The sequence below is a fragment of the Cyclopterus lumpus genome, chromosome 12 (assembly GCF_009769545.1).
Source record: "Cyclopterus lumpus isolate fCycLum1 chromosome 12, fCycLum1.pri, whole genome shotgun sequence".
NCBI lineage: Eukaryota > Metazoa > Chordata > Actinopteri > Perciformes > Cyclopteridae > Cyclopterus > Cyclopterus lumpus.
In genome coordinates this window covers 1233467-1259117 of record NC_046977.1, presented here as the reverse complement: position 1 = coordinate 1259117, position 25651 = coordinate 1233467, and the positions used below count along the sequence as shown (strand labels likewise).

At 52.1% G+C, this 25651-nt stretch overlaps 1 protein-coding gene across 6 annotated transcripts in view; it reads right to left on the bottom strand.

Annotated features, from left to right (window-relative positions):
* LOC117740275 (disabled homolog 2-interacting protein-like) overlaps nucleotides 1-25651 on the bottom strand; it is an 80043-nt gene that overhangs the window by 19192 nt on the left and 35200 nt on the right. For 4 of the 6 annotated variants that reach the window (XM_034546556.1, XM_034546553.1, XM_034546555.1 and 1 more), the window contains 3 exons: nucleotides 8002-8155; nucleotides 7467-7565; nucleotides 5895-6449 (listed from right to left, as the gene is read on the bottom strand). In XM_034546556.1, coding sequence (XP_034402447.1) covers nucleotides 5895-6449; nucleotides 7467-7565; nucleotides 8002-8155 — 808 coding nt within the window. Of the gene's footprint in view, nucleotides 1-5894; nucleotides 6450-7466; nucleotides 7566-8001; nucleotides 8156-18438; nucleotides 18635-24386; nucleotides 24936-25651 lie in introns of those variants that run through there. The other 2 variants (XM_034546558.1, XM_034546557.1) reach the window with 2 other exon arrangements.

Sequence of the window (25651 nt, the reverse complement as noted above, 5' to 3'; positions counted from 1 at the left end):
TCATCTTTCCATCTCTTTCTCTCTCTCCATCCTCTCCCTCTCCTCATCTCTCCATCTCTTTCTGCCTCTCCATCCTCTCCCTCTCCTCATCTTTCTCTCTCTCCATCCTCTCCCTCTCCTCATCTCTCCTCATCTTTCTCCCTCTCCATCCTCTCCCTCTCCTCATCTCTTCATCTCTTTCTCCCTCTCCATCCTCTCCCTCTCCTCATCTCTCCGTCTCTTTCTCCCTCTCCATCCTCTCCCTCTCCTCATCTTTCCATCTCTTTCTGCCTCTCCATCCTTTCCCTCTCCTCATCTCTCCGTCTCTTTCTCCCTCTCCCTCTCCATCCTCTCCCTCTCCTCATCTCTCCATCTCTTTCTCCCTCTCCATCCTCTCCCTCTCCTCATCTTTCCATCTCTTTCTGCCTCTCCATCCTTTCCCTCTCCTCATCTCTCCGTCTCTTTCTGCCTCTCCCTCTCCTCATCTCTCCGTCTCTTTCTCCCTCTCCCTCCTCTCCCTCTCCTCATCTCTCCGTCTCTTTCTCCCTCTCCCCATCTCTCCGTCTCTTTCTCCCTCTCCATTCTCTCCCTCTCCATCCTCTCCCTCTCCTCATCTCTCCGTCTCTTTCTCCCTCTCCATCCTTTCCCTCTCCTCATCTTTCTCTCTCTCCATCCTCTCCCTCTCCTCATCTCTCCGTCTCTTTCTCCCTCTCCATTCTCTCCCTCTCCATCCTCTCCCTCTCCTCATCTTTCCATCTCTTTCTCTCTCTCCATCCTCTCCCTCTCCTCATCTTTCTCTCTCTCCATCCTCTCCCTCTCCTCATCTCTCCGTCTCTTTCTCCCTCTCCATTCTCTCCCTCTCCATCCTCTCCCTCTCCTCATCTCTCCGTCTCTTTCTCCCTCTCCATTCTCTCCCTCTCCATCCTCTCCATCTCCTCATCTTTCCATCTCTTTCTCTCTCTCCATCCTCTCCCTCTCCTCATCTTTCTCTCTCTCCATCCTCTCCCTCTCCTCATCTCTCCGTCTCTTTCTCCCTCTCCATCCTCTCCCTCTCCTCATCTCTCCGTCTCTTTCTCCCTCTCCATTCTCTCCCTCTCCATCCTCTCCCTCTCCTCATCTCTCCATCTCTTTCTCCCTCTCCATCCTCTCCCTCTCCTCATCTCTCCATCTCTTTCTCCCTCTCCATCCTCTCCCTCTCCTCGTCTTTCCGGGTTGAGGCCCGATGGAAATGAAAACCTCGTTGTTCAACACAAACACAACCGAAGCGGCGACGGCTGCAGCGACTAAGTGCACATGATCATTCTGAGTCGAGGTCAGACCGGAGGGCTTGTTCAGCGTCACTGTGACATGCTGTGCATATTCTGCATGGCCGTCGGCCTCGTCTTTTATATTAAGTGCAATCCCACCGAGCTCCGACATGCATTTGATTGTTAAATATATAAATATATATATTTCTTTTATTCCAGACACATGAGTCCATAAATAGACACGTCGTCTCATGTTGGGTCTTAAAAGCAGAAAGATGAAATTCTCCCCTGTTCTCAGACACGTCGATGCTTTGAGCTACAAGCTGATAGCACGCTAACATTAGCACACTAACATTAGCACAAAGGACAGCGGCGGTTGATGGGAACGTCATTAGGTTGTGCACGTATAGTTGGTCACGTGACACGTGGCGCACGAGGCAGATCTCCTCCCAAAGGTTTAGAGTCCTGGGCTGAGGTGTGGAGCCTCCTTCATATGTTTTATTTTGCCTCTGCGTATTGACGTGCGATCTAATAAGAAATCATACAAATATCTTTCTCCTTATTTCCACACTCTGCATGCCTTGCGCCTGGCATTTAAAAGCATCGGAGGGCCGATGAATCTCATGAAGATAAAGCGTGGAGGAAAGAAGAGGAGGCGGCGCCAACAGAGACGTCAAGAAGCTCCGATGTGTTGAGCGTTCTCTTGTTAACGGGGCTGCTGCAATGCTCCTTCTCCCTTCTCACCTTGCTCTCCTCCTTGTTGGGGCCTTCACCTTTTCTCCGTTTCTTCCTCCCTCGCTCCACGCTATTAGAGGGGGGGGGGGGGGGGGGGGCGATCCAATAAAGATCCTGCTGGAATTACAAAAACACTCAGAAGATGCGTCGCCTTCGCAGTGCATTGACGTCCTGATCCGATTAGAGCTCGTACAGTAGATACAGCAGCACGTCTCGCTAACGTCTTCATCTCACTCGATAGCCCGTCTCCTCCAACGCGGCTCATTTCATCACAAGAGGGCTCACCTCTTGAGGGGAGTGCTGCAGCTATAATCCAGTGTCCCAGAAATGGTACAGAGGAGTTCCCCGTTAATGGGGAGGGTGCGTCAACACACATACATCCCAGTGGAACACAGAACTACCGGACTTCATGTCAATCATTTGACTAACGGTGCTCATCACCACTGTTGACGGAGCCGAGTGCAACGATACTGAATAAAAACTGGGCCGCAGAGGGTGGAGAGACATTAGTTTACCTCGAGGGGCAGTGACATATCAACACAATAATAACCAGCCAAAAAACTGACCTTTGCCTCTTCTGACCTTTATCTCTTCTGACCTTTATCTCTTCTGACCTTTATCTCTTCTGACCTTTGTCTCTTCTGACCTTTATCTCTTCTGACCTTTGTCTCTTCTGACCTTTGCCTCTTCTGACCTTTGTCTCTTCTGACCTTTGACTCTTCTAACCTTTGTCTCTTCTGACCTTTGACTCTTCTAACCTTTATCTCTTCTGACCTTTATCTCTTCTGACCTTTATCTCTTCTGACCTTTGCCTCTTCTGACCTTTGTCTCTTCTGACCTTTGCCTCTTCTGACCTTTGACTCTTCTAACCTTTATCTCTTCTGACCTTTGTCTCTTCTAACCTTTGACTCTTCTAACCTTTATCTCTTCTGACCTTTGACTCTTCTAACCTTTATCTCTTCTGACCTTTGACTCTTCTAACCTTTATCTCTTCTGACCTTTATCTCTTCTGACCTTTGCCTCTTCTGACCTTTGTCTCTTCTGACCTTTGTCTCTTCTGACCTTTGCCTCTTCTGACCTTTGTCTCTTCTAACCTTTATCTCTTCTAACCTTTATCTCTTCTGACCTTTGCCTCTTCTGACCTTTGTCTCTTCTGACCTTTGCCTCTTCTGACCTTTATCTCTTCTGACCTTTGTCTCTTCTGACCTTTGCCTCTTCTGACCTTTGCCTCTTCTGACCTTTGCCTCTTCTGACCTTTATCTCTTCTAACCTTTATCTCTTCTGACCTTTGTCTCTTCTGACCTTTGCCTCTTCTGACCTTTGTCTCTTCTGACCTTTGCCTCTTCTGACCTTTGCCTCTTCTGACCTTTGTCTCTTCTGACCTTTGTCTCTTCTGACCTTTGTCTCTTCTGACCTTTGCCTCTTCTGACCTTTGCCTCTTCTGACCTTTGCCTCTTCTGACCTTTGCCTATACACAGTCACATACATCGTAATACAACCCCAGGCCTATTTACTCATGCACAAAATTGAATAAGTGACCCTCAACCACCTGCTAACGTCGTGTGATTTGCACGTAGGCGCGCGTACAGAGTGAGGCGGGCGCAGAGTGAGGCGTGCACAGAGTGAGGAGCGCACAGAGTGAGGCGCGCGCAGAGTGAGGCACGCACAGAGTGAGGCGCTCGCACAGATTGAGGCGCTCGCAGAGTGAGGCGCGCGCACAGAGTGAGGCGCTCGCACAGAGTGAGGCGCGGGCGCAGAGTGAGGCGTGCACAGAGTGAGGAGCGCACAGAGTGAGGCGCGCGCAGAGTGAGGCGCGCACAGAGTGAGGCGCTCGCACAGATTGAGGCGCTCGCAGAGTGAGGCGCGCGCACAGAGTGAGGCGCTCGCACAGATTGAAGCGCTCGCACAGAGTGAGGCGCGCGCACAGAGTGAGGCGCGCGCACAGAGTGAGGCGCTCGCACAGAGTGAGGCGCTCGCACAGAGTGAGGCGCGCGCACAGAGTGAGGCGCTCGCACAGATTGAGGCGCTCGCAGAGTGAGGCGCTCGCACAGATTGAGGCGCTCGCACAGAGTGAGGCGCTCGCACAGAGTGAGGCGCTCGCACAGAGTGAGGCGCTCGCACAGATTGAGGCGCTCGCACAAAGTGATGCGCTCGCACAGAGTGAGGCGTGCACAGAGTGAGACGCTCGCACAGAGTGAGGCGCTCGCACAGATTGAGGCGCTCGCACAAAGTGATGCGCTCGCACAGAGTGAGGCGCTCGCACAAAGTGATGCGCTCGCACAGAGTGAGGCGTGCACAGAGTGAGGCGTGCACAGAGTGAGACGCGCGCACAGAGTGAGGCGCAGAGCGCTCACCAACGCGCCCCGGCATCGATATGGCGATCGATGATTCATCATTCGCTCAAGTGAATTTGCTCGATTCCTAAACATAACCCGCCAATGTTCGCAAAGGCCGCAGCTTAACCGGCGTATTGTGAAGAAGTAAACCTTGAAACATGTGTGTGTGTAATGCAGCCGTGCAGCAGCAGAGGATTTCCAAATTAGGCCTCAGTAATATTTTAGAACAAGTGGCGTGACATGTACTCAAGTGTATGTGCACTGCCTTGAACGATGGGAGTCTTTTCAGACAGGAAGTCTTTGTAGCTAACGGGAGTGACGCTTGACATTCTGGAAGCAGCTTTCATTAAATCTTCCTGTTTACGTCAGTCTGTTAAAAGGCAACGGCAGCTTTTCTGTTCTGTTCTGCTGCTCCCGTCTTTACAGCCCCACAAAGATGCACAATGAAAAGGTGACACACACACACACACACACACACACACACACACACACACACAACACACACCACACACACACACACACACACACACACACACACACACACACACAACACACGTCCTTCTAACGATGAGCAACCTTGAAATATCATCTCTTCATGAGCAGCTCATCCACGAGCAAAGCCGAAGAGAGGGGCCGGGGAAGTAAAAGTTTTAGTGGGGATTAATTAATCGCAGACGATTAAGGACGCGCCGGTCTCTGCGGGGACCGGCTGAGTCCTTCTGCTCCATCAATCAGCAGCTCAGTCCCGGGCCTCAACACAGGCTGTGTGGACGGACATGCCTCCTTAAGCAGCTGAGACGAGACGCGAGTCAGAGAAAGTTTCAACGCTTCTGCCGACGAGATAAACGTCAAGGAAACTGAGATCGAGGCGCTGCAGTGAAGAAAGGCCGAACAATATTCCACCGACAGAGTCAGACGAGAACAACAAGAGGACGGTTTCCAGACGACAACTAAGAACATGTCTGTTCTGGAGCGTAATCGGATTCATCCGGGATGTCAAACTTCTTTCTTTGTAGATAAATGGGCGAATAGTTTCCTCAATTTATCACTTAATCGTTTGGTCTGTGAAAAGAAGACCACATCTTTTAAATGTCTCGTTTTGTCTAGCTCTAAGATATTCAACGACTCGATTCATTTCGATTAATCGACTCCTTTCGTCCTCTTGTCGTCAGCAGCCAATGGGACGGCTTTCCCCTCCCCCACGTCTCGCACTCCGATGTTACGCAAGGTAATAACATATTTTAAAAAGCCCACGTTTGTCTCGCCGCGGCGCTAAAAACCAGACAAACACGTCAAGTGAACTAACAGTCGGGAGATTATCCGAGTCCAGCGGCCGGCTGCCGTGGGACACTCGGCCCCTACTGGGGCGGACTAATCCGATACATTGTGCTTCTGTCCCGTGAAGCACCGCAGGGGATACATGGAAGGGATTAGCTCGAGTTAAACATGTAATACAGGCTGCTGCAGCCAGGAAACCACCTCTCTGCCTGCTCTACATTACAGCTGAGTCGGGGTCAAAGGTTAAGCTCTGAGCGCTACGTAAAGACTCGTCAGTACCTCGGGAGATACCCGTCTGACTGGTTTTCGTGGTACTAACCTTGGCCTTGCCGGTGCTCTGCAGGATGTGGACCAGCGCACACGCCATCTCCTCCTTGTTCTTGACGCTAATCCCGGGCTCCAGCACCGAGCAGAGCAGCATGTAGTTGTTGGTGGTGTACTCGGCGAACTCCTTGTACATCTCCATGGGGAGGATGCTCATGCTCTGGTAGCGCGCCTTGATCCGGATCATGGGCCCGGACGTCTTGCCCTTGGGGGGGTTGGGCGTGCTGACGGCGTACCACTTCTCCATGAACTGCCGGCCGGTGACGGCGTCGACGGGGATGTTGACGAGTCCGATGTAACTGTTCTTGTCCTTCTTCTTCTTCTTGTCCGTGTCCTTGTAGAGGTGGACCGCCACGCTCCTGACGGCGGGCAGGTTGTTGAACTCGAAGTGCTCCCCCCAGAAGACGTTGTCGGTCTTGAGCTTGCAGGTGGTGCGGGCGTACAGCGAGTCGTCCAGGCACAGCTCGCAGAAGTATTTCTTTTTGGCCGGCAGGTCCTTGGCCTCGATGATCCAGAGCCTCAGCAGGTTCTCCACCCGCCGGCTGTTGTCCTGGTCGGTTAGAAACATTGGAGAGCACAGTTCAGAGCCATAGTTTCAGTGGAGGAACCGAGCTAGACGTTAATTATAAATGTCTGCAGAGGATCTGCCTCAAGTCTTCTTGAACATTTTTAAATGACGTAAAACACTTTTCACGGTAGTGATTGAAAACCCTTTTTTCTGTTCTCTCCTGCGTCTGCGGTCTCTAAAACAGAAACCTCACTCCCACGTTGTTATTTCACAAAGTGCTGCCCTCGTTGTCATGTCAACCATCCACACTGCCAGCAGGGGGCAGATCTCTGGCCCATTATTCAAATCGTCTGGACGACCACGAGAAACGAGGAGCAAGTAATTACGTTATTGGAGCGAAATGCCGGATCTTCTGTTCTACAGTCGTCACAGCTCAATTTAGTCTTTAATGTGTGTGTGTGTGTGTGTGTGTGTGTGTGTGTGTGTGGTTCACTCAGTATTGTCAGCAGTGTTATACATTTTTCCAAATTCCCCCGTTTTCAAAATGACTCCCTACACTAAATCAAGGTGCTCCATACCTTCAATTAGTAATTAAAATGTGCCTTATGACACGGAAAGGTGTTTACACTCCAGCCCTCAAAAGACGACACCTCTGTAAAGAGGCTCATTATCATAATTACCCATAATTATAACGCTGTGCAAGCTTTAGCATTCAGACTTCCTCATTAACATGTATTATACATTTATTATATATTTATTATACATTTATTATATATCTGGCAAGTCGCTGAACATATTTTCATCTTGAGATCAAACGCTGACCTCTGAACCTTCAAGGTCAAACCGGTGGAGTCTGTTGACGTGTTTAGAGTTCTGTAGACGCGTGTCCCAGTAAATAAGAGGAACACCTTGTGACAATGTCAACACCACGGAGCTCCTCCCGTCTTTATGATAATCTAGTGGGATCAATTGGGACACTTGTACGCGAAGGCGTTGGCGGCGATTGCTGCACATGCCCCGCCCCCTCAGCCCCGCCCCCCCCCCCACTGTCGTGTTTACCTTGTTGGGTTGCACCGCCCTCCTCAGATTCTCCATCCATTTGTCTCTCTCGGCTGACGAACGGCACGAAAAACATTTGCTTCCTGTGGAGGTGGTGACCTAGAGAGAGAGAGAGAGAGAGAGAGAGAGAGAGAGAGAGAGAGAGAGAGAGAGAGAGAGAATGAATGATAATGAGCAGGACCATACGGACCAGTTCCAGGTGTGTGTTTGTGACCCTCCATCATCATTTTTCACTATTTTATGACACGCTTTTTAACTTGTGTGTGTGTGTGTGTGTGTGTGTGTGTGCGTGTGTGTGCGTGTGGGTGCGTGTGGGTGGGTGGGTGTGTGTGCGTGTGCGTAGGTGTGCGGGTGTGGATGTGTGTGTGTGTGTGTGTGTGTGCGTAGGTGTGTCGGTGCGTGTGGGTGTGTGCGTGGGTGTGTGCGTGTGGGTGTGTGTGTGCGTGCGTGCGTGTGCGCGTGTGCGTGCGTGCGTGTGTGTGTGTGTGCGTGCGCGTGCGTGTGTGTGTGTGTGTGTGTGTGTGTGCCTCCTCACCTCAAAGCAGTAGTCCTGCCCGAGGATGCTGCTGTGAACCGGCTTGATGACGACCTCGTCCTCCATACTTAGGTCCAGGGCTTCCACAGCGCTGCTGGGGCTGAGCAATGACTCATGGGAGCGAGACTCCTTCAGCCTTGGCATCAGATGAGATCTAAGAGTGTCAAAGAGAGAGATCTGAGTCACCCTGCAGAGTAGAGGAAGTGAGCGAGCCGGAGCATATGCATGGTGAGTGTGAAGGAAGAGAGTGAGAAGGTCCTCGGCGTGACACCCCGTCTCCACACATGCTCGTGCACCCACGTCTGCGCCGGCTCCCCAACGGGTGCTTTTCACGCCGTTGATGAACAACCCCGAGAACCCAGCTCCATCGCACGCTGGCAGGAGCCGAGTGTTCTGTAGTGTTCTGTAATGTTCTGTAGTGTTCTGTAGTGTTCTCTAGTGTTCTGTAATGTTCTGTAGTGTTCTGTAGTGTTCTGTAATGTTCTGTGGTGTTCTGTAATGTTCTGTAGTGTTCTGTAGTGTTCTCTAGTGTTCTGTAATGTTCTGTAATGTTCTCTAGTGTTCTGTAGTGTTCTGTAATGTTCTGTAGTGTTCTGTAGTGTTCTGTAATGTTCTGTAGTGTTCTGTAATGTTCTGTAGTGTTCTGACAGAACCGACCCTGGAGACGTCTCCAGACGATCAGGAGACGAAGCAAAGAGCGTCGCCCTCCTGTCTGTTTTCAGTGAATGGCTGAGCACAATGTGTGTGTGTGTGTGTGAGTGTGTGAGTGTGTGTGTGTGAGAGTGTGTGTGTGAGAGTGTGTGTGTGTGAGTGTGTGTGTGTGTGTGAGTGTGTGTGTGTGAGTGTGTGTGTGTGTGAGAGTGTGTGTGTGTGAGTGTGTGTGTGTGTGTGAGTGTGTGTGTGTGAGAGTGTGTGTGTGAGAGTGTGTGTGTGTGAGTGTGTGTGTGTGTGTGAGTGTGTGTGTGTGAGTGTGTGTGTGTGTGAGTGTGTGTGTGTGTGAGAGTGTGTGTGTGTGAGTGTGTGTGCTGTATCTGATCCACATTATTGAGCTTCATATTTAACATTAAGCTCTTCTAACATAACAACCAGTATGTTATTCTCCAACATGTCGTGAAGTATTAAACACTAATAATCTGTTTATAGTGCTAGAAAGATTCTCAATGCTTTATACAAATATGCATTTTATAATGACTTATAAAGAATCATAATATTGAATACATGTTTTATGATAAAGTTGTAGAATTGCCATAGTTGTAATACAATATAATATTTATATAATGCATGATTAATATAACCTAGTTACTCTTAGTCGCTAACAATAACCACTTTGACTAATCATAATCCCATTGTGATGCAACACAATGAGTATAATAATCATGAAGTGTTATGATACCAACCACTCAGCCTCCCAGTGGTCAAAGCTACTGGTCCTGCCAGCATCGGGCCCCCGGCTCTGGCAGGCCGAGGGTCAGGAGCTGTAATGAGTGTGAACACGCTGCTCGTGGTGCCCTCTGTGGGCGGCTTACACACTAATCCATGCATGTGTGTGTACTGTACATCTCCTCTGCAGCCAGCTTCTCACACACACACACACACACACACACACACACACACACACACACACACACACACACACACACACACACACACACACACACACCACACACACACACACCACACACACACACACACACACACACACACACACACACACACACACACACACACACACACACACACACACACACACACACACACACACACACACACACACACACACACACACACACACACACACACACACACACACACCTCCGCATCGGAGGATCTAGTTTCAGGAGCTGTTCGCCTCTCGAAGCGCCGCTGCAGAGGAAGTGTGCTCTGCTTTGTGATTGGCTGACTGGGTACCGGGCAGAACACACAGCGAGTCGAGTGAGCGCAGAGGAGGGGAAACGGAGGCTTTCTAGTGGGATGTGAGGAGAGACAGGTAGCGGATTAAACCTGCACGATGACGCCTCTATGACTCAGAGAGAAGAACATCTGGCGACGACACGGAGACCCTTTAATGAACCGGTAGCACATACACCTTCTTTATATTTACACTATTAGAAGGCCTGCCAGGGTTCTTCCTGTGGAAATGGACTGGAACGTGCCGCCGCTCGCCAAGAGCGACATTCTTCATGTTCGGGAGAGCAAAGTGCTCCCGAGAGAGGAATGCGTCGCCCTAAAAAGGAAAAGACTTCATCCACGCCATCGAGGTACTCCCTCCTCTGTGTCTCGGCATATCGCGTTAGTGTCGGTGGACGTGGTGGCAGAGTGTGGACGGGTGAATAATAATGCTGCGCGTCATCTGCATTAGATTGTACTGCAGCGTGTAGTTTACATTGTGGGCCACTTTGTAATAATGACAGTGGCAGAAGCATCCAGGTGTCCGACACTACGAACAGCTGGCATCACGAGCAGAGCGCGGCTCTTTCGGGTTACCTTCCCCCAACGTCCTTCTGTGTCCTTGATGATCCTCCATTACTCTGCCTCCATGTGTCGTTCAGTGTTTACCTGATGTGTGTGTGTGTGTGTGGGAGTGTAGTTTATGCTGGGAGGGTTCTTTCCCACCCTCTGGAACACATTTCTCCATCTCCACTCTTGTTCTTATTTCTCCTCCTCCGTGGTCGTCTGCCTTCTCCTCTCCCGGCCATCCATCAATATTTCTCTTCCTCCTCTGGAGTTCACGCTGGGCCACCTAAATACTTCATAAACTATATACACAAAAGGAGACACTCGGGGCTCTAATAGTCCAGAACCTTCCAGACGCGACTATACAGAGCCCGGTAGTAAAATGCATGATTGAAAAGGTCACGCCATAAGCAACACAGGTCATACAATAGCTTGTGTTTGGATGCTTTAGTGAGCGTATATACGGCCACAGACACACAGGTTGTGGATCGGTGCATGGGACTCGACAGGCTTACATAACTATAACCATCAGTGCACATCACGATGTTATTAGTGTATTGTTTTTATATGAGAAGGCTTCTCCGTAACACTCGAGTCAGCCGTCAGGAGTCTGGATGCACCGAGGCCGCTCGGGCTCAATGGAGACTGGGTTTGGAGTAATGGAGTCTGAGAGCGTCCTGTAAAGAGAGCCGATCTGATGGCCTGGGGTCTGAGACCTGGGGCCCACGCTGGCGTCAGACCACTTAGGCGTCCGACACGCTGCCTGCGTGGCGAGCCGGCTCCGCCACCAGGGACTCCATTGGTCCTGATGGCTCGCGATAGGCCCGACTAATGTACTCCAAACAGCGGCGCTTTGAAAGCCGACACCCACAGGGTGCGCGTCATTTCACGACAGGAGTGCACGTGAAGAGGCGTCGATCAATGCCCCTCTTTGGTTACTATAACAACCAAAGGGCCACAGCAGATCCTCCGGTTAGAGCTGCACGTTAAGCAACCCGGTGGCGAGTCCGGTTGAAGGTGTTTCCAGTGTTGACCCAACAATCGATACGCCTTCCTGGCAGACGGGCAATTACTGGTTCATAACACACGAGGAGTGTGTTCATCTCAACAAGCAGAGACCTGCAGACCTGCTGCTCTACAGCCTACTGGAGGCTCCCCAGCGGTTTATGTAGATTATGTGAATATTTAGTTTGTGGCTCTCGTGTATTACCACCAATAAATAAATGTGATCATTCTGACATAAACATGCAGACCTGCGGATGTGAAACCCGACGAGATGGTTGGACCGGTGGTTTGTGATTATGTGCTTAAGATGAGGTTGCAACACATTCGATGCGCTTTCGTCATATTCGGATCCCTGCACACTCTCAAAATTCATTAACTCCTCACAGCTGGCTTGGTTTGCAGGCAGGGCTCCAATAAAGAAGAAGAAGAAGAAGAAGAAGAAGAAGAAGAAGAAGAAGAAGAAGAAGAAGAAGAAGAAGAAGAAGAAGAAGAAGAAGAAGACGAAGAAGAAGAAGAAGAAGAAGAAGAAGAAGAAGAAGAAGAAGAAGAAGAAGAAGAAGAAGAAGAAGAAGAAGAAGAAGAAGAAGAAGAAGAAGAAGAAGAAGAAGAAGAAGAAGAAGAAGAGAGGAGGCAGGAGGGAGGAGGCAGGAGGGAGGAGGGATGCTGTCAGACGCCGCCGGTGCAGAACGGCGAACGTGGGAGCTGAACACTGACGTGTGGCTACAGGCCTCGGAGCCCAAAAGCCCAAAAGCACCAATCAGGGAGCCAGAGGAGCCAGAGGAGCCAGAGGAGCGTGACCCCTTTGAGTGCTGATTGGCTGGCAGCGCCGTGCGGCCATGAGGGCGAAGACAATGAGAGCGAAAGGGAAAACATCAAGAACATGTGCATTCAAAACACCCAGTAGTAGTGCTCTGGGGCACCTGCACTGGTGGACAGCGTCGGCTCTGTAGGCTCTGTAGGTTCTGTAGGTTCTTTAGGTTCTTTAGGTTCTTTGGGCTCTTTAGGTTCTTTAGGCTCATTGGCGGTCCAATGCACACAAGACAAAAGAGAGAAGAGGAAACACTGACCAGAGGGAATATAAACTGAAGCTCTGGGGTGACCACCTCTAGAACCCGTTTGGAGTATCAGGGACAAAGAGCCCTTTCATTAACAGGGAGGGAGGCAATGGCACATATGCAAACACACGCACCCTGTTCACTAAACACACACGCGGTAGCTTTAGCATCTAGCATCTCCTCGAGTTTTAGGAGTCTGAAGGGATGCCTGACTCAGAGCTCTGGCAGACACAGCGGATCGTGGGGAAGGTTGGTAACTGAAATCAGGCTGTCACACGCACACGCACACGCACACGCACACGCACACGCACACGCACACGCGCACACGCACACGCACACGCAGAGAGTGAGGGTGATTCAGTGCAAACATCTGCTAGGACACTCGCTACAGGAGACGAGGGACCGTCATGTGCCGAGGCCCGACAGCTGGCCGCGAGTACAACCGCTGGACAGAGGAGGTCACGGCGGCAGCTGCAGCGCACAGGTCACCTGTGGTCACCTGTGGTCACCTGTGATCACCTGTGGTCGCCTGTGATCACCTGTGATCACCTGTGGTCGCCTGTGGTCACCTGTGATCACCTGTGGTCGCCTGTGATCACCTGTGATCACCTGTGGTCGCCTGTGATCACCTGTGGTCGCCTGTGATCACCTGTGGTCGCCTGTGATCACCTGTGGTCGCCTGTGATCACCTGTGATCACCTGTGGTCGCCTGTGATCACCTGTGGTCGCCTGTGATCACCTGTGATCACCTGTGGTCGCCTGTGATCACCTGTGATCACCTGTGGTCGCCTGTGATCACCTGTGGTCGCCTGTGATCACCTGTGATCACCTGTGGTCGCCTGTGATCACCTGTGGTCACCTGTGATCACCTGTGGTCACCTGTGGTCACCTGTGATCACCTGTGATCACCTGTGATCACCTGTGGTCACCTGTGATCGCCTGTGATCGCCTGTGATCACCTGTGATCACCTGTGATCACCTGTGATCACCTGTGGTCACCTGTGGTCACCTGTGATCACCTGTGGTCACCTGTGGTCACCTGTGATCGCCTGTGATCGCCTGTGATCACCTGTGGTCACCTGTGGTCATTCTTCTGGGTCATCGGAGAACATTGTGAAGCTTCACCAGTACGACGGACACCGAGAGGAATGTGTGTGTGTGTGTCCACCGCTCTACTCACTATTATCACACCAGGTGTGTGTGTGTGTGTGTGTGTGTGCGTGTGTGTGTGCGTGTGTGTGGGGGGGGGGAGGGGGGGGGGGGGCGTTGGCGTCCAAACAAGACAGCGAAAACACAGGGAATGTATAATGAGGTCAAAAGGTTGCACTAATGAGTAACTCCTTAAGTAGCATCTACGCTCAGAGGGCAAAGGTCAACCCAACACCGCTAACGACAAATGGCCATCTGAGACCTCGCCGATGAGGAGTTATTGGTATATTGATTTTAATCAATGCCCTTTATGGGACGGGAGGGGAGGAGTCATTATGATGGAGTACGACTGGACTGAATGGAAGACACACACACACACACACACACACACACACGGTGGGACCCCCCCCCCCCCCCCCAAGCAGCACCAACACTCACCCACACAAGAGGAAGCTGCCAGGAACATGAAATATGAAATATGATTGCAACCGATAAGAAAAAGAGCATCAATGTCTTCTTCAAAATGCCTCTGCCTTCATAAACGTGCAGCAATGGCCGACGGGTTAATAATCAATTGCCACTGAAACGTCATATGCTGAGAGTCACTCGCGTTACCGTGACAACACGTGCACCACACACATGCAACACGTGCAACACATGCAACACGTGCAACACATGCAACATGTGCAACATGTGCTCTTCCTTCATCGGATCCTGCTTCTGTTGATCCCTCTGCACGAGTCAATCAAATCAAAAAGCCACCGTTCCTCTACAGGTACATTTCAGAGCAGCGATCTATACGTTTGTCGTATATTATATTTATTATATTATATATATATATATATTCTCACCAGACTCACAGGAACACGGACGGTACGAAGCCAAAAGCAGCGTTATGAATGTTTTCGTTTAACTTACAGGATCAATAACACAAGCGTGATTTCTGGGCTTGGAATTGATTATTTCATAACTAGATTAATGGAACTGAAATCGATAGAAGGCATTACACTACATACCTTTACCGTCTTGTATTATCAAAAGGTGTGCCACAGACAGGAAGTGAATAAAGGAATAGTCGACTTTTAAACCGTGAAGCAGCATCTCAGATACCCGATGTTACACAAATGTTCCTGTTTGGGTAATTATCGCTGCTTTTAAACCAGCCGGCTCCCATTTGCCAACAAATAACCTCGACGGGTCGAGTCATTATTTAAAAAAAAAAGAAAAACAGCCCTCAAGACCCCCAGAAAAATGAAATAAAAAAAACATCTTTTATACTTTTTCTCTTTGTAATTCAAATTACCCAAATTACCCATGACCACCGTTTACGCTCATTAATTCTGCACTCACATACCAGCCGAGAGGAGATCGGGCCGGCGGAACGAGACGGAGACAATAAAGTCGTTGTCATCAGACGGGGAACACGATGTCGGCCCAATTAACGGCCTCATCGCGGGGCCCAAACCCTAATCATGAGACTGTGTGGGTCCTGGTTCCTCCAGTGGGTCTAGCCCTAACCCTGTGTGAGAGTGGGTCCTGGTTCCTCCAGTGGGTCTAGCCCTAACCCTGTGTGAGAGTGGGTCCTGGTTCCTCCAGTGGGTCTAGCCCTAACCCTGTGTGAGAGTGGGTCCTGGTTCCTCCAGTGGGTCTAGCACTAACCCTGTGTGAGAGTGGGTCCTGGTTCCTCTAGTGGGTCTAGCACTAACCCTTACCCCCAACCCTGTGTGAGAGTGGGTCCTGGTTCCTCCAGTGGGTCTAGCACTAACCCTTACCCTGTGTGAGAGTGGGTCCTGGTTCCTCCAGTGGGTCTAGCCCTAACCCTTACCCCCAACCCTGTGTGAGAGTGGGTCCTGGTTCCTCCAGTGGGTCTAGCCCTAACCCTTACCCTGTGTGAGAGTGGGTCCTGGTTCCTCCAGTGGGTCTAGCCCTAACCCTTACCCCCAACCCTGTGTGAGAGTGGGTCCTGGTTCCTCCAGTGGGTCTAGCACTAACCCTTACCCCCAACCCTGTGTGAGAGTGGGTCCTGGTTCCTCCAGTGGGTCTAGCACTAACCCTTACCCCCAACCCTGTGTGAGAGTGGGTCCTGGTTCCTCCAGTGGGTCTAGCCCTAACCCTTACCCCCAACCCTGTGTGAGAGTGGGTCCTGGTTCCTCCAGTGGGTCTAGCACTAACCCTTACCCCCAACCCTGTGTGAGAGTGGGTCCTGGTTCCTCCAGTGGGTCTAGCACTAACCCTTACCCCCAACCCTGTGTGAGAGTGGGTCCTGGTTCCTCCAGTGGGTCTAGCACTAACCCTTACCCCCAACCCTGTGTGAGAGTGGGTCCTGGTTCCTCCAGTGGGTCTAGCACTAACCCTTACCCCCAACCCTGTGTGAGAGTGGGTCCTGGTTCCTCCAGTGGGTCTAGCACTAACCCTTACCCCCAACCCTGTGTGAGAGTGGGTCCTGGTTCCTCCAGTGGGTCTAGCACTAACCCTTACCCCCAACCCTGTGTGAGAGTGGGTCCTGGTTCCTCCAGTGGGTCTAGCACTAACCCTTACCCCCAACCCTGTGTGAGAGTGGGTCCTGGTTCCTCCAGTGGGTCTAGCCCTAACCCTTACCCCCAACCCTGTGTGAGAGTGGGTCCTGGTTCCTCCAGTGGGTCTAGCACTAACCCTTACCCCCAACCCTGTGTGAGAGTGGGTCCTGGTTCCTCCAGTGGGTCTAGCCCTAACCCTTACCCCCAACCCTGTGTGAGAGTGGGTCCTGGTTCCTCCAGTGGGTCTAGCACTAACCCTTACCCCCAACCCTGTGTGAGAGTGGGTCCTGGTTCCTCCAGTGGGTCTAGCACTAACCCTTACCCCCAACCCTGTGTGAGAGTGGGTCCTGGTTCCTCCAGTGGGTCTAGCACTAACCCTTACCCCTAACCCTGTGTGAGAGTGGGTCCTGGTTCCTCCAGTGGGTCTAGCACTAACCCTTACCCCCAACCCTGTGTGAGAGTGGGTCCTGGTTCCTCCAGTGGGTCTAGCACTAACCCTTACCCCCAACCCTGTGTGAGAGTGGGTCCTGGTTCCTCCAGTGGGTCTAGCACTAACCCTTACCCCAACCCTGTGTGAGAGTGGGTCCTGGTTCCTCCAGTGGGTCTAGCACTAACCCTTACCCCCAACCCTGTGTGAGAGTGGGTCCTGGTTCCTCCAGTGGGTCTAGCACTAACCCTTACCCCCAACCCTGTGTGAGAGTGGGTCCTGGTTCCTCCAGTGGGTCTAGCCCTAACCCTTACCCCCAACCCTGTGTGAGAGTGGGTCCTGGTTCCTCCAGTGGGTCTAGCCCTAACCCTTACCCCCAACCCTGTGTGAGAGTGGGTCCTGGTTCCTCCAGTGGGTCTAGCCCTAACCCTTACCCCCAACCCTGTGTGAGAGTGGGTCCTGGTTCCTCCAGTGGGTCTAGCCCTAACCCTTACCCCCAACCCTGTGTGAGAGTGGGTCCTGGTTCCTCCAGTGGGTCTAGCCCTAACCCTTACCCCCAACCCTGTGTGAGAGTGGGTCCTGGTTCCTCCAGTGGGTCTAGCCCTAACCCTTACCCCCAACCCTGTGTGAGAGTGGGTCCTGGTTCCTCCAGTGGGTCTAGCACTAACCCTTACCCCCAACCCTGTGTGAGAGTGGGTCCTGGTTCCTCCAGTGGGTCTAGCCCTAACCCTTACCCCCAACCCTGTGTGAGAGTGGGTCCTGGTTCCTCCAGTGGGTCTAGCACTAACCCTTACCCCCAACCCTGTGTGAGAGTGGGTCCTGGTTCCTCCAGTGGGTCTAGCCCTAACCCTTACCCCCAACCCTGTGTGAGATGTTAACCCCTGCGTGGCGGCGAGGTGTCGGAGCGCTTTGAGCCTGATGATCTCACACACACACACACACACACACACACACACACACACACACACACACACACACACACACACCACACACACACACACACACACACACACACACACACACACACACACACACACACACACACACACACACACACACACACACACACACACACACACACACACACACTCACTGGTTTGTCATTTAATTGCTGCAGCAATATATAAACGTCCGCTTTGATCACACAGCTACAATAAATAATAAATAGAGTATAAGGGGGCGAGGTCACCTGAGCTCAGGTGAAAACTAGCCGGTGTGAACCGGTTTGTGAGGCAACAAGAAATTACAAAAACAAAACGAGTGTAATTCTACTCTGTGAAGTAAATATGAATCAGTCACAAGAAGGAAAAGCCTTTCCTCTTGAACTCTTGCGTAACGGGTCAGAGCTTCAGGGGGAACTGATAACAACGTGTGCAAAAGGAGGCGAGGAGACGAGGAGACGAGGAAGGGTGTTCTTCACTCCTCACAAAGAGGGGACACGACCTCCTCACCGCATCACGTCCTTATTGTCCAGATGGAGACGGGGTCTGAGCTCACCCGTCAGAATCGTCTCTAAATAGCAGCGTCGCACTCGGAGCCTCCGGCGCTGAATACTTTTCATGTTCGAGTCTAAACGCGTCCTCGTCCGCCCCCTCAGCTCCTCTGCTGCTACTCAGACGCGCTTTGCCTATTTATTTATTTTTTTAAATCAGCGACGTTCGTGACCTTTCTCGATATTCATAGTTCACACGGGAAAGTACCGTACAAAACAACAACAACAACAACAACAAACAGTTGGCTGCAGCCCCGAGTGAAGCGTGGGCGGATGCAGAGACAGAGGTTTCCAGCTGTGACCCTCGAATGAGGAGATTAAAAACAAAAAGACACTTACGATCGACTGAATATGTGAAACATGGTCCAGCGGCACCTCTCCGAGCCGCATCCCCAAAAACACACAACTCCGCTTTGGGTCGCATTCCTCAGTCGCGGCTGGTCTCGGTGTGTGTGTGTGTGTGTGTGTGTGTGTGTGTTTTTCCAGACTATTTTTGAGTCTCTGGGAACGTGGCTGCAGCCTCTGCCCTCTGAGCTCCACCACAGCGCTCCCAAAGGATGTGTGTGTTGCTGCGAACACACCCCTCTCCACATCCCATTTAAAAAGACAGCGCCTTGCTTACCCAGGACGAGCCGTGCCCAGAGTCTGGAGAGCAACGTTAGCTTGTGCATAAACACGACATGCTCATGACTTATGGAGGTAAAAACTACTTTTATCTTTCTGGTATAATCACAAAGTCGTTTCCCGATGCTCTGATTGGACGAACAAAGAAATGAACCCAGAGAAAAGGGGGTGAAAGGAGGAAACAGCTGGCAGCCGGTTGGGGAGTTATTTAGGTTGCAACTGTCTGAGAAATATAGCTAAATCTATATGTGTTTGAGCTGCAGTCATCATCAGATCCGTCTCACACTGACATAGGACCCCGAGTTGGCAGCCAGGAAGTCCTCCTCCCTCCCACCGCGTGTCCTTGTAGCAGGAAACAAAGGCCCAGCCTTCAGCGCCACTCTGTGGGAAAACGCTGGGTCCTTGGCCGGAGAGATGGACTCCAGGAAAAGAATAACGAGGGGAGGAGGGCAGAGAGAGAGAGAGAGAGAGAGAGAGAGAGAGAAAAATGTGGCCGGGAATCCACCGCCAGATGAATCGTAACATTGTTTTTGCAAAGCTGGAGAAACAGTGATGTCACAGATAAGACGTGCCGTCACCAGACGGAGCAAACGAAGGTTCGAGCACGGAAAAAGAATAATAATAATAAAAAGGCTTCAGAAACTCCAGTTATCTGTGAGGCAATCACATGGAAACAGGTCCGGTTGGGCTGCAGAGCTTCAGTAGAAGATCTGCTGCTCAATGCAGAGACGTCTCAAGTGAAGCGCTGGAGGAGCAACACTTTGCAGACGGAGGGTGAAACTAGTTTAGTATCGTTTGGAGGTTTTAATGTTCTTGTTCTCAGATGCAGTCACTGGATTCGAGTTCTCTTATCTGGAGTAAACAGAGCTGCGTGCCGTGCTGCTCTGGAGGAGAATGGCTGAGTAAAGGTTAACTACAAAGACTCAACGCTCGGGGGTTTCCTCATTCCTGTGGTCCGGCTCACGATCATATCGTACCTCGTAGGTTTGGAGGGAGTGCCGCTGCTCCTCCAAAATATATATTAATATATAACCTATTCTCACAGGAGAGAAACTATCTCCACCTTTTTTATTATTTCTTCTTTCCCACAAATGAATAATGAACAATCGCCTTCTGTACACACACACACACACACACAACGCACACACACACACACAACGCACACACACAGTATTTATTGTGTGGGTGGGGTAAATGCTCAGCATGGCGAGCCAAGTGTTCGGCAGACAGAGTGGGTCATGAGAGACGGAGACGGTCCCTGGACGGGCCTCGCCTCACACGTTCACTGGAGCACCACCTGCCTGCACCGAGGTAACGAGGGAGGGAGGGAGGGAGGAGGGAGGGAGGGAGGGAGGAGAAAAAGAGAATGGGTGGATACCGGCCATTCCCTGCAGGCTTCCACAAGTCTGGTGGCGAACGGAGAGACGGTGAGACATGTTGGACCAGGAGGTGTTGATAGAGGAGAGGAGGAAGAGGAAGAGGAGGACACTGACGGGGAGGAGGGAGGAGCTTATTCAACTCATCACAGTGATGGTTTAGTTCCATACTGTTAAATATGAAAAGGTGATAGGACGACGTCTATCCCTTTAAATGTGTCTGGTTGTCCCAAACACAAGAGGCGGCGTCTCTCCGTGAAGTGAAGAGGAAACGATAAGCAACATGAGAGCTCCATCCCTCTATCCCTCCATCCCTCCATTCCTTCATCCCTCCATTCCTTCATCCCTCTATCCCTCCATCCCTCCATTCCTTCATCCCTCCATCCCTCCATCCCTCCATCCCTCCATTCCTTCATCCCTCTATCCCTCCATCCCTCCATCCCTCCATCCCTCCATCCCTCCATCCCTCCATCCCTCCATCGCCGGCCGGCCATTTCATTCTGCAAAGCAGCTTACTGTAGAGAGACCGGCACACAGATCAAACAGACGGGGCAGTGTGGCTTCAGCTCTTCTGCATGTTTGTGTTAAATACATAAATAAATATAAATATATAGACGGAGATAAAAGAGTAGTGTGAGAGACTCTGCACTACAGACTCCAGGGCAGGAGAGAGAGAGAGAGAGAGAGAGGAGAGAGAGAGGGGAGAGAGGGAGAGAGAGAGAGGGAGCGAGAGAGGAAGAGAGAGAGAGAGAGAGAGAGAGAGGAGAGAGAGAGGGGAGAGAGGGAGAGAGAGAGAGGAGAGAGAGGGAGAGAGAGAGAGAGGAGAGAGAGGGGAGAGAGGGAGAGAGAGAGAGGAGAGAGAGGGAGAGAGAGAGAGGGAGCGAGAGAGGAAGAGAGAGAGAGGAAGAGAGAGAGAGAGAGAGAGAGGAGAGAGAGGGGAGAGAGGGAGCGAGAGAGAGAGAGAGAGAGAGAGCTTCAATTATTGACAACTCTGTACGCTGCCCTATCATGAGCATATGCTCCCTTCATCCGAGCCGAGCAGACTCAGCCTCCTCCTCTCAGCCTCCTCCTAGCCTCCTCCTCTCAGCCTCCTCCTAGCCTCCTCCTCTCAGCCTCCTCCTCTCAGCCTCCTCCTCTCAGCCTCCTCCTCTCAGCCTCCTCCTAGCCTCCTCCTCTCAGCCTCCTCCTCTCAGCCTCCTCCTCTCAGCCTCCTCCTCCTAGCCTCCTCCTCTCAGCCTCCTCCTCCTAGCCTCCTCCTCTCAGCCTCCTCCTCTCAGCCTCCTCCTCTCAGCCTCCTCCCCCTAGCCTCCTCCTCCCAGCCTCCTCCTCGCCGTCTCAGTGAAGTCGATATTCTCACCTTCATGTTGGTCGCCGCGCGGCTCAACTTTCAGAAGAATCATCGCTCACGGAGTACGATCCCTCAGATGTGAAGACGTTTGATTATTATTTTCTTTACTGCGTCTCGCTTCCTTTCACGCTCCAAACCTCCTTTTGGTACCGACGGCTTTGACAGAAAGAGGCGAACGTCCACCGTCATTCAAATCAAGCAACACATTTGGAGATGCTTGATATTCAGCAACAAAACAACAGGAAACTATTTATAGACAACAAACGAGTCCTGAACAAACGCATCTGCCTGCTGGTTGTTTGTGTGTGTGGTCATGTTGTTGATAAGTTCCTCCGCCCCCCCAATAGAGTGGCCCATGGGTGTGGCTCTGACCCCCCCCTGTATGAGTGTCCGATCCAATGCTCTGCTCCACTTCACCAGCTCTCAGTAAATCAATGGATGATCCATGAGAGTAATTACACAGAACAATGGAGGAAGTAGCAGAAATAAAGCTCTGCAGAGACTCGTCTGAGATATCCAGAATATTATTACACTATATTTCATATCGTCGCACATCGTGTTTCATTTCGTGATTTTCTATATTGTGCAGTGCATTTCAGTCCGAGAGCAGCATTTAAGGGGCAAAGTCCCTGGAAAGTGAATAAATAGGTTTATTCCCCGAGAAATAGAACTAGTGCACGCAATATCTTTGAAACAATATCAGAGTTTCTTCTTATTTCCCCTTTCTCACAATGTTGGTCATATCTCCATCTCCCGTTGGCTCCTCCCTCCCTCTGCTGGTCAACGAAAATAGGATTGGAGCATGTTATGCATATGCACGCGCTCGCAGCATATCTGCATACGCAGCATGTGTGTTCACAATATTGCGTGCATAAACATTTGTTTGTGCACGCAAACATATGTACTCACTCTCACACACTGTCACAGCGCATACATCCAGACGCTTGGAGCTCGGTGCTGCACTCGAGGGCTCCACAGCTGGAGACCATCAAGAGGACCACTAGCTGACCTCTCACGCCGAACCACATCTGCACACCGCCAACGAGCCGCATGGAGATGCCAACGAGCCACATGGAGACGCCAACGAGCCGCATGGAGACGGCAACGAGCCGCCAACGAGCCGCACGGAGCCGCCAACGAGCCGCATGGAGACGGCAACGAGCCGCATGGAGACGCCAACGAGCCGCATGGAGACGCCAACGAGCCGCATGGAGACGCCAACGAGCCGCCAACGAGCCGCACGGAGCCGCCAACGAGCCACACGGAGCCGCCAACGAGCCGCCAACGAGCCACACGGAGCCGCCAACGAGCCGCACGGAGCCGCCAACGAGCCACACGGAGCCGCCAACGAGCCACACGGAGCCGCCAACGAGCCACACGGAGCCGCCAACGAGCCGCCAACGAGCCGCCAACGAGCCGCCAACGAGCCGCCAACGAGCCACACGGAGCCGCCAACGAGCCGCCAACGAGCCACACGGAGCCGCCAACGAGCCGCATGGAGACGCCAACGAGCCGCATGGAGACGCCAACGAGCCGCCAACGAGCCACACGGAGCCGCCAACGAGCCGCCAACGAGCCACACGGAGCCGCCAACGAGCCGCATGGAGACGCCAACGAGCCGCATGGAGACGCCAACGAGCCGCATGGAGACGCCAACGAGCCGCATGGAGACGCCAACGAGCCGCATGGAGACGGCAACGAGCCGCACGGAGCCGCCAACGAGCCGCCAACGAGCCACACGGAGCCGCCAACGAGCCGCATGGAGACGCCAACGAGCCGCATGGAGACGCCAACGAGCCGCATGGAGACGGCAACGAGCCGCCAACGAGCCGCATGGAGACGCCAACGAGCCGCATGGAGACGGCAACGAGCCGCATGGAGACGCCAACTAGCTTCGTTATACTTGATGTGTGGTGGCTGACTAATTGGGTGTGTTTTCACACCCATGTGTGAGACGGTGCATTAACTGGGTCTAAGATACGTTGAGATGATCCATGTAAATAAATCTGGGAGAGCTCACGTGATGATGCGCGCCGACTGACTCAATATCGTCCCGTAAAATGACTTTGAGTCTAAAATACCAACTCCCCGAGGCCGGGACCAAACGATGACTAACCGCCAACGTTAGCCCCCCCCCCCTTCTCTCCTCGTGCAGACCGCTCAACTATCCACGATGAAATGAGCTGTTGCTCTCTCCCCTTTTCTATTAAATGGCTAATTGCCTCCAACATACGACTTCCTCCGAGGTCAGCCGGCCAACGACCTCGGTCATCTGATTGGTGTTAGCCGGCTGCCAGCTTTGTGTGATGCTGCTACATGCAGGTTATGTCAAAACACCATATCTGATGTTGTATAAACCCAATAAGATATATACACACACAAATGCGTAACAAATGCACCGCTCCGAATAAAAGCCCTTTGAGAGTTAAAAGCAATTATATAACAATGACTGAGTAACCTGAATGTACGCAGGGTGTAGTAGAGTTTGTGTGTGTGTGTGTGTGTGTTCTAGGAGAGAAGCCTCCTTTGCATTGTCACTGATAGAGAGAAGCAAAGGAGGAGGAGGAGGAGGAGGAAGAGGAGGAGGGCACAGCTGGACGGCACACAGAGGCAGAGCAGCGTAAACAGTCTGAATGAAGCATCCTCTAGTCTTACATTTCTATTCGTGGCCAGGAGAAAGAAAGACCCATAACCTCCCAGACCCACAACCTCCCAGACACACAACCTCCCAGACACACAACCTCCCAGACACACAACCTCCCAGACCCACAACCTCCCAGACCCACAACCTCCCAGACACACAACCTCCCAGACCCACAACCTCCCAGACACACAACCTCCCAGACACACAACCTCCCAGACACACAACCTCCCAGCCGCATGAAGCCCGAGCGCCGAGCGACACACAAAGGACGGCGGGTGACATGCGAAACACTCACCAGGCATCGTCAGAATTCCACAGAACAACCAGAAGGCGGAGAGAGAGGAACCGAGGCTGAGCCGGAATAAAAATAAATAAAAAGCCGGGGATGGATGAGGCAAGAGGACGATTTCAAAGCTCCATTTTTTGTCCTCCCCCCTCCCGCTGCCGGTGCAGACCGCTGCTTCGCCTCTTGTGGTTCTCGTCCTCCTTCTCTCCCCGACTCCTTCCCCCTCTCCTCCTCCTCCTGCTGCTGCTGCTTTAAGACGAGGGGTGGAGAATGGGCGCCACAATGCTCTCCCCTCGCTCGCTGCTCCCTCTCTCGCTGCTCCCTCTCGTGCCCTACTTCCTGTGTTGTCTCTGGAATGGGACACACACTCGCTTCTCTCCGCCCTCCTTCGTTCGGCATGAATGAATTTTAGGGTTCCCCGGCGCTCGACTCTGACTTTGGGAACGATGAAGACCGGTTCCCCGTCTCTCCCCCCCTCATACAAACAGCTTATCCGGCTGCCTTTCACTATCAGTGATTGACTGCACCTCCCATTTCTGTCTCCTTGCGCAGGGAGGAGCCTGCATGTGTTGTGCGACGGGGTGTGTGTGTGTGTGTGTGTGTGTGTGTGTGAGGGGGGGGGGGGGGGGGGGGGGGGGGGGGATTACATGCATGTGTGTGTGTGGCGCAGCCTAGCTTGGCCCTGCCCCCCCCTCTCGTGCTGCTCCAGTGGGAGTGTGTGTGCTCTTTGTCCTGTCAACTGTTGTGCGAGGTGTGTTGCTCCCTGTCAGACGCTCTCCGCTCGGGTACTGAAGCGGTGGCGTGCGCCCCGAGCTTCATCCGGGAGACTCACGCTTCAGATGGGAGACTCACGCTTCAGATGAGAGATTCACGCTTCAGATGGGAGACTCACGCTTCAGATGAGAGACTCATGCTTCAGATGGGAGACTCAAGCTTCAGATGAGAGACTCACTCTTCAGATGGGAGACTCACGCTTCAGCTTGGAGACTCACGCTTCAGATGGGAGACTCACGCTTCAGATGGGACTCACGCTTCAGATGGGAGACTCAAGCTTCAGATGGGAGACTCACGCTTCAGATGAGAGACTCACGCTTCAGATGAGAGACTCACGCTTCATCCGGGAGACTCACGCTTCAGCTTGGAGACTCACGCTTCAGATGGGAGACTCACGCTTCAGATGGGACTCAAGCTTCAGATGGGAGACTCAAGCTTCAGATGGGAGACTCACGCTTCAGATGAGAGACTCACGCTTCAGATGAGAGACTCACGCTTCA